The 9,917-nt window shown below is 39.7% G+C and overlaps 1 protein-coding gene across 1 annotated transcript in view; it reads right to left on the bottom strand.

Annotated features, from left to right (window-relative positions):
- The window catches only part of LOC105557800 (putative fatty acyl-CoA reductase CG5065), an 18,355-nt gene extending 13,993 nt beyond the window's left edge, over positions 1-4,362 (bottom strand). The window contains exons 1-2 of the mRNA XM_012005158.1: positions 4,143-4,362; positions 1,123-1,376 (exon numbers count right to left, since the gene is read on the bottom strand). Coding sequence (XP_011860548.1) covers positions 1,123-1,341 — 219 coding nt within the window. The 5' untranslated portion in view covers positions 1,342-1,376; positions 4,143-4,362. The remainder of the gene's footprint in view (positions 1-1,122; positions 1,377-4,142) is intronic.
- Between the last annotated feature and the right edge of the window lie 5,555 nt (positions 4,363-9,917).

Here is a 9,917-nt window from a genome sequence, read left to right on the forward strand (position 1 = left end):
CTACTCATCACTGGACCACCCTGTATATACGCGCATATCATTCCTTTACTCTAATAATGCGTCACTGCACACATCCGTGAGCAGAAAGCAAGAATCTCTCGCACGACAGACTGTATTTCCGAAATTTATTATAAAACGTCGGGCAACCTTTCCGACCACGACTGAACATCAGAGAAAGATAGAGTCGAATTTCTTTATCACTGCTTTTTAGTCGTAAGCAGCTTTTATCATTGCTTCAACATAATCGCGTTCGCTTCAATTCGCTCCGAATGGTAAGCAAACCGAGCGGGTTGAATGCAGTCGATTTTTTTCCCGCAATAATCGTTTCTCCCAGCCGAAACGGGCACCTACGCGGGAAGATCGTATTCTAATGGCGTCTAATTTATAGGAACCTTAATCGCGCGCGTATAAGGCGGCGTGTGTTTACGGTATTACGTTAAAATTTGAAATGACGTGACATAACGTGGGCCGCGAAACGTGCAACTCCTGGCACTTTCACCGAGATCGGGCGGCGGGTGCCGCTGCGATACCAATAATCACCATCTCACTTCCCTCGACTTGTATTTTCGACGGGAGCCTTGACTCGGTTTCTTTCGTCACATAGATGGCTCGGCTGGTTGCGACGTTGCGGTGGTTGATGGTCCGGTTTAGTATACTTTCACTGGCGAACTTTATTCGAGAAATACCCAAAGCGCGCGCGCGCGAGAGAGGAAACGCGCCGTTTTACAAGGCTCTTAGCTGCACCACGCGCCATCGTTGTAAGGCAACAATGATGCAACCCGCAACGCAATAGCAAAGTCATAGTCACGCACTTTCTCTTTTTGGCGCTCCCGCGCGCCCGAGAGAGAGAGAGAGAGAGAGAGAGAGAGAGAGAGAGAGAGAGAGAGAGAGAGAGAGAGAGAGAGAGAGAGAGAGAGAGAATCTTCCTGGTGTTAAACAAGGCGAGGTGTAAAGATATTGTGCATGCATCCGCGTGTAGTACTTGCCGTACAATTAATCGGTCGACTATACTCGAATTCGCTTCTTGTGCAATTTGATGCAGTATTTCGCGCGCTCTTTTAGAAAGTATCAAGGTTCTTTTCGCAAGTATCTTTTCGCAAGCAGGGCCGTGCCAGGGCTTACCGGGGAATTGAATATTTCGTCGAGCCGGTGCTTGGGATCCTTGCCCTTCTTCGTTCTGATGAGTACGTAGATCTGCGCGACGTCGGGCAGGCACCGCAGCATCTTTTCGATCATCACTTTTCCGAGGAAACCCGTGCCGCCGGTCACCAGTATCTTCTGGCCGGCGAAAGTCTCGGCTACCCTGTCCGGTGCCACGTCGTCCGTATTGCTCGGCTCCATCGCGGCCGAGAGGATCGATCCTTCGACGGGTCTCCCTGAAGATACGCGGGAATCGTGAATAATTCGTAAATGATTAAAATTAGCGCGCGTCATCGTCCGCGCGGCCGAAATACCATTTCCCGCCGCGCGCGCCGCATGATTATACATGTATTCTCTTTTATACAGAACGGAAAGCTATCTAGAGCGTATTGCGCGATGTATAATTAGCGCGTATAGCGGCCGTATAAACGACAGACGCGCTCGTGTTGCTTTGCAGGGTAATTAAGTATTGCGCGACCGGGCATAATCAAGTTGGGGGGGCGGGGGGTATCGTAGTTATCGAAATCGTATCGTATTATGCGGTTTCACAGCTTGGTACCCGCGATGCATTAAATAGTTGTGGCCAGACAATTGAACAATAGTGACCTCCATAGCAAACGGCAAAAAGACTCGAAGGAGTTGTTTTCACAAGTCGATATCGAATGATAATGTATTCGTATTGTAATGCACTTCGATGAATTGCATTTGTCAAAGTGCGCTTGTTATTAGAAAACTTGTTAATAGATTGAAAATTGCGGAAATAAGATAGGTGGATAAGCATTTCTCACGAGTCTGATAGAAAAATGAGAAAATATTTAGTACCGCATGTTACTTTGAAGAGTGAAATACGTATCTGATTTTCTCTTGCAACAGTGAAAAGAAGTTACGAGTCTAAAATTATTTTATTTTGTTCCTTGTTCGCGTCTCGGATATTTTCAAAAAGCGAGGCTTCTACTGGGGAATTAGACATTTTGTCTGAATAGATGTATCTGCTGCACAAATACTGAAGGAACATTTCCATCGAGTGGACAATATAATACTTTTGTTTTTACAGAAATATTTTTGTCAGCGTGGATTACGTCCACTGAAAAGTACATATTAAAAATTACTGCTCAAATGCGCACACTATATCGAAATTTGATCAAAAAGATATATAGCGTCCGGAAGTTAATTTTACTAATTAGAGAAATGAGAGCTTTATTACATAAAGATGTGAAATCTTTAATTAAAGAAATAATTATTCGGGATATCACGTGTTTTTTAATTAAAAGTCATTAGTTTTATTAATTAAAGAGCACGTATTTTTTTAATTAAAAATTATTATTTTAAAGCTGTCAGAATATTTTTATAACTCGTGTAAATCGTCAAAAATATCGGCAGTAATGATATTGGGGTGAACAAAACGAAAACGATAACTCCCCAAGTAGCACAGGCGATTGTAATGAATCTAAAAAGGTTTCACTTTTTTAAAATTCTTTATGAATTGGCGTAATCTGTTGAAAATAAACCCCGAAAGAGACCCTTTCCGATGTGAATTCTTCTAGAGTATAGTTAAAAAATTTTTTGTACTCGGAAAAGAGTTCAAAATTAGTGACATAAAAGTAAATTCTTTTTGAACTTTCAAGAATCCGATAAAAAGTCTTCGTGCATAAACATGTATAAATATAAACATATATATATATATATACAGACATACACATGTTTTCACATTGTGTATTTCTATACGAGTCTTCCTAATTTTATATAATTATACAATTATATTTTATATTATTTTATACAATTGTATATATTTATACATGCTTATGTATGACAAATTTTTTATCGGGAATATCTTTAGTGGAGAAATGGAATGGAAATTCATTTCATAATTTTCGGGGAATTCCAAAAGGAGTCCTTTTGAATTCTCTGTGCTGTCTGGGTCGATTAGTTTTGAAATCACATTACCGTCGAAAGTACACCGTTCTCCAATTGTCTCGATCGACTTACGGTATCTCCAAGTGTTATTACATATTCAAAGGTATTTCAAGAGAACCGAAATAGCATGGTAGAACTGAAATAGCATAGCGCGAATCGATAAGCCGCGATATGAGAAAAAGTTGTTATTATTTGACGTTTACAGCTTGTGTATACGCTCAGCAGTGATGTATACGTAAGCGATGTTGTTACACGGTAATCATGTAATCTATTTTTCCAAATTTTTCCAAATGCGCAGGTATTTTCTACGAATCTTACACGTGTAGCATTGAAATATCGTTCTGTTCTTGAATGTGTATCTAGATGTGTGTACCTAGAGGCGATTTACAGTTTTTATTAATTCGCCTCATATGAAAATTTAATCGCACAGAATTGTTTTAATACCCAGGTATTATAAACAATTAATATTCCTTTGCGTCTTAAAGCGATGCTAAACGCGTACTTTTATGCACAAACTAATGCCAGGACAGAGTGCGGACTGTGCAGTAGAACATTTTCATACCGAAACCACTGAGTTTAGAAGTATAGAAAACTATTTTTTGTCGACTTTACGTCGTTTCGCGCATACGCATATATTTTCAATGAGACGTCTCTTTTCACACAGGCTTCTAAGCTCATTTCTAACGGTACAGTAATATTCTGTCGTGCTATCCCGAGGGTGAACGCTAAACGTTTTGCACAAACTACGGAACTTTTATATTATATAGAACTTTTATATGAAAAATAAGCGAGGTTACGACATGAGAAGTCGCCGCGATCGCGTCTTAACGTGAAAGCGCACGCGACCTCACTTAGAAAGTACGAGAAAATTAATTTCCCGGCTGTAATTAAGCGGCTGGGCCGATCGCTATCGCGGCTCTTGTTACAGCGTTAATTAACAACAGAACGTTAACAACCGTTTACTGGTCCTCCGGAAATGGCTCGAGAGGACCAGCCTCATCCGGCGGAGAAGTTCTCGAGGAGTTCGAATGAGCTTTCGCTCGCGAATTCGGTGGACCGTGTCACGCGTGCCGCGTCGCACTTCTTACCGTTCTCCAATTGTGTTCTCCAACGCACGTCGCCGGCCGGACACGCACTCACCCGCGATCGGTGGACCAGGGAGGAGACCAGAGCGGTGGTCGAGGGTGGCGGTATATTACGTGTTACAAATCGGATCGAAGCCTCGGGATTACCCGCGCTCGCCGTGCACGCACCGCGAGAAGAAACGGTCGGTGGACGAATGCGACGCGAGTCCGCGGCTGGAACTGTTTCAGCAGCGTGCCTCGGCCTCGGATTCGGCGGCGGCTATGGCCGGTCGGGTGGTGCGAACCGGTCGTCATAGACCGGGAAAGTATCACGCTGATACCCGACCTGATGCTTTCGCATTTATTTTCATAGCAAATCGCACACACGCGTATGTACGCGCGCGTACGTACGCATTCGCACACGTATGTCCCACCTGCATGCATAGTCTTACGCAACTCGCCACCGAATATCGCGCGCGCGCGCGCGCGCGTCTCGGTTACACAGTTTTACAAACCGGATTTCGTTTACTTCCAAGCGTGTCCTCGAAAAAGGGGAAAAAAGAAGAAATAAAATGCACGTAATTCCCCGACTTCGTTAATCACAGTGCACGATCGTCGAGATCGCCACCCCGGCGAGAGGCGGCTGCGTAACGGATTCCTCGACGCGATCGAGTCCGATCGAGAACAGGAGGACGAAGCTTGCGGCGCCCATTTTCTTCTCGCACCTTCCGATCTTTTTCACGTTGCGCCAAAGACAATAGTAAAGAATGGACTACGCGTTCCCTACCTCTCCCGTGTTGAGAATATGTAGAAACTTTAGAACGAGATAGCCGACAGTCGCCTCATCTAATAAATAGTGGCGGTGATAGAAGAGTAAGGGGAATGATAGAGAGCGACAGAGAGAGGACGACTACTCAAAGTAAGTTGTCTCTTTCTAAAGTTTGTATACTTGTTCAGTCAAACACGCAGTCTGTTATATACAACATTATACGACTATGCGTTGCGCATGGTCTCTCCAGTAGCACGTGATGTCGCGAAAGGCAAGGGAGATATGTGTTATGCAACGGCCGCTCTTATGCGCCGAGAAAGAAGAAAGAGATCTCGGGCGTTTTCGTACTTTTCTTTTTTATTTCTTCGGAGTAAAAACAGGTCCCAAGGACGCACAATCTCTCTGCTGCATTACGGCGAAATGTTATCGTGCAAAAACGAGGATCACCTTTGTGTCAAGGTGATCCTCGTGCATACGCACTTGACCCATTCTTCTTTTCGCGATTTTCGACTGCGACGCATGTCTCGAAGAGTAAAAAGAACAAGTTACCGCTCCTCGAGAACCTGCTGCTGAATATTGCAACAAAATTCATAACTCTGTTCGATGAAAAGTTTACTTTCTTTCGCAAGAGCACAACCGACTGTGGCCTTTTTTTAAATGCTGAATATAATTATGAATATAATCTTACTTTTAATCGACCATAACTGGCAATGTGTTTTTTTAACACAAAAAACTTATTGCGAAAAATATTACCTCAGCCAAGGTTGAACCTGGACCTCCCCACACCCTAGGCGGGCATCTCACCAATTCAACCATCGCATGTGATAATTTTTGTCGCAATAACAGTACAGATGCTGTCTACGCGTATATTTTCGACTTTTGTGAAATGCGCACCGATACGGATTGTCGGCTGCACATAGAACTATCGAAACGCGGTTTGTAATTTGTAATCGACCATAACTGGCAATGTGTTTTTAACGCAGAAAATTTATTGCAAAAAATATTAGCCAGGGTTTGAACCTGTATGTCCGGTCCCTTCCCACCCCCCCCTCCCACCAAAAACATTGCGTTTCGATAGTTCTGTATACAGCCGACAATACGTATCGGTGTGCAGTTCACAAAAGTCGAAAATGTACGCGTAGACAGCATTTATACTGTTCTTGCGACACGTGGAGGAGAGAATAACTGGAGGGAGCATAAACCCGTTTTTAGATAGTGGGGGTAGCTAACTCCTATCTCTAGTGGTGATTGGTTACTTCTATCGTTCTGCACTCTGCACTATCTTGAACTAGGTGCATCCTTTTTCGCCATGATTGCTGTATGTTGTGTATTAATTAAATAGTGGAAAATGCCAATGCGTTATTGTGCAATAGGTTGCAAAAGCAGCATTAATAAAGAAAGAGCCACAGATATAAAATCAGGAAGAATGAAAAAAAATTACATTCCATGTTTGTCAATTAAACAATACATTTTCATATGTATTTAAAATCGACCCTTGAGCTTTGGCCTTAAATAATGGCATCTTTTAATTCTTCGTATTTGCAATTAAAGTTGCAAAGAAAGATAAATTTTGCATTTTTACTAATACGCATTTGCTTACAGAAGTCGGTGACCTCATACATTTTAATAGCGCATTTGAATTATTGTGCCATTTATTGTGCTTATCACGTTTGATTGGTTGTCTCCGCATGTTTTACACCGTGAGAGTAACACAAGAAGGAGAGCGATAGCAGAAATAGTTTTTATAAAAATGACTAATGATACAATCAATTTACAAAACGACACTGAAAATCTTAACGCTATTTATGACCGCATAATTGACATAATTTAATTTCGGATTACACTATTTATTTATTCTTTTGACTTTTTCTTTCGACTTTTACTTATTTTTAATTGTACCCTCTGCCTAATATTTTAGTCAGTCATGCTCCGGCATCTCTTTATATGGTATGATCACAGGTTTCACTGCCTTTTGCATAAGATAAGTGTATTACACAATAAACAACGTGCAATACATAAACTCGATGAATATTAAAAATTATTCTGGATAAACATTCCAAAGACATTCTCGACGAATATTCTAAAAACGTTCTTCTTTGTTATAAATGTACGATTTCTAATTGTAATAATCTATATACAGGGTGTCTGATAAAAAAGCCAATTTGAAAATAGTAATAGATTGGGTTAAACTAAGAAGAAAAGTCATGTGCCGCGTTGCAAAATTCGCAATAGTTATCAAGTAATTAAGTTACGCGTCTGAGCGAATGAGCACGTAGAATACGGTAGGCCGGACTTATGTCTCGGGTCGCTTGCAGCTCGCGCTCGTCGCCGCGTTCACTGTTTTTTTCCCACCGCGGTATATCTCGCGCGTCGCTCCACCTCCCGCTTATCGATTGATTTTCTTACATACCTTTCAAGTCCAGTAAAGATAGTATTTTTAGATAGCCAAGCCTGTCGAAGTTTTCGCTAGAGAAATATTTTGTTCTCAATTTAAAACCAAATAAGTTATTAGAGGTGATAAATTAAAATGACTCACCCTGCGTAGGTCAATAAGAATCTATCAAATATTTTTTAATAATAATATTCAAGCATGAAGATTTTTCAAATCGTTAAACTTCGATATAAAAGTTGATAAATTTAATTTAAATTTTATAACAATTTTTTTAAATTAAAAGGGCTTTCTATAGAAAACCCTTACAGTAACAATATTTTATTGAACTTTAGCATAGCCAAGATTTATTTCGGTAATCATAACCTTAATACTTTTGTGCGCGGAATAATGAGACGCGGAATGTGATTAGCAAAAACTAAATAATATTTTACATTTTGTGACAAAAAATTGTTAAAAAATAAGAATATGCAATAAAAAGTAGGGAGTTTCATTTCAAAAACTTAGATTGACCTTGAAATGATCTTGAAAGACATGGTCAAGGTCATCATCTTACTCCCCGCTTGAAACCACACAACTTTGCTATTAGACATTTTCTCCTAAATGCATTCTAACTGAAAATATTAGGGGGGTCCGATACTTTTCGATAACCCCGTATACAATTAGAAATACAAAATTTACACATTTGAACCGCTGCTCATTTTACATTTCTACATTTTACAACTTATCTTACAATTTAATTAGTTATGGCACTGACAGTTATATAATCCCACAATATTACTAATCATACCGGTTCCCACATATAACATTAAATTGTATCTTACCGTTCTTTCGACACTCAAAATCCACTTTCTCGATAAATCAGCTGTCTAGCCTTTCTCTACCGAGACTCTTCTATCCTCAATTCCATTCTTTAACCTTGCCATCCTACACTCTTATAGAAAACTCTTATATAAATTATTTAAAAAATTAAACTTCAAAATTTTTTTATTTTGCCATTTTTAATTTGTCATTTGACTATAGTGTATTCAGCGACCTGAAGAATCTTGAAGTTTGAATAATATAATTAATATTTGATAGAGGAATATGTTTTGATGCAACTTTTTGACGCAATGGACCCTTTATCGATAATAAATATCTTTTTACCCATAACAAATTCTTTTCAAGGGCTGAAAGTACTAACTTAAAGTTCTCATACTTTATTTTGATTGCATTAAAACTCCAACCTTGCCACATATTGTAATATGCTAAAATACATTAAAGTAGTTCTTTTTATAATTTGAATTGTAAACTTCTCACACTGTTAAAAATGTCATGAAATTTCATGAACTTTTAATATACAATGGTAAATGATATTTAAATACACTGTAACTCGTTGTACTCATTGTAACTCGTAATTGAAGTGATATTTAATGTACATGTAATGAAATTAAGTTTAAGTAAATTAAAAATATATACAGGGTGTCCCATTTTAACTTGGACGCGACGTCTCGAATATTCAGTTCAACTTTCGATATTTGTGTTTGATATCTCAGGTTATCAGAACTGTGACGTGATGGAGTAAACGGGATTGCATTTTGCGATCGAAAAGTCTATGGAAAATGGTTGTTCTCGTCCTTGCGCATTTTTTTTCGTCGAACAGTGTAATCGAAGAAACAGGTTCCGTTCTCTGAAACAGCTCGCTCCAATTTACGTACTCGGGAAAGAGGGAGATTGTGAGAAACGGTGTGTTCAAATATTGTAACGGTGAATACGTGGAATAATTGAATTTCACAGAGTAGCGAGAAGCAGTGCCGCGAGTTTAAGGCTTTCCTCCAAGTTATGTCATCGCCGAAACGATATCTCTTTCCCTTTCTTCCCCTCTCTCTGTTTCTCCTCCTCCTGCATTGTTTGTACTTAGGTGCTGCTCGTAGACGGTCGGGGGAGGGGGGAGATTGTATTAAAAATATTCAAACACACGACAAACTTCCTTTCGTAACTGCATCTCTCTCTCTTTGCTTTCCCTCTCCCGCTGTAAAGATACGCGCAAGCCATGACGAAAGTTTCTTTACGAGTGGTCACGTCATTCGTAGTAAACGCTATTTATGTATGCCACGGCCTGTATATTATTTCTCGCCGTCTCGTAAATACATGCGAAAAGTGAAAATCGTACGTTGTGCCAGATCGGTTATTGGAAACGAAACGCGCCCCGTCAAGATGTGTTGTGTGCAGAGACTTGAAATGATCGCATGTTACAAAAATTTTCAATAATTGGAACACTATTGCAACAGCATATTCCTGAGATCAGTTCAAGTAAAAAAGTCCTGTACTACTTTTTCCTCCGACAAACAGTTGTCGAGATATCATAAGATAAATATTGAAAAAGTTATAAATTTTCTCTTGAATATCTAAAAAAATATTGGGCAAATAAAAAAATATTTCAGACAAAAGTTGTTAATATTAATTAGTAGAATAAAGTAGCATAATAAACAATAGGGGGTTCCATTAAAAAATTGAAGGTAACCTTTACGTGACCTTCAAATGACTATTCAAGGTCAAGTCAGTGACACCACCTTATGTCCCCCTTCGAACCAAACAACTTTTGTTTGAAACGTTTTTCCGTATCTTTCATATTTTTGGAGATATTTGCGTGGATCATTTC

The sequence above is a fragment of the Vollenhovia emeryi genome, unplaced genomic scaffold (genome assembly GCF_000949405.1).
Source record: "Vollenhovia emeryi isolate VEMERY1.0 unplaced genomic scaffold, V.emery_V1.0 DF939416.1, whole genome shotgun sequence".
NCBI classification, from domain to species: domain Eukaryota; kingdom Metazoa; phylum Arthropoda; class Insecta; order Hymenoptera; family Formicidae; genus Vollenhovia; species Vollenhovia emeryi.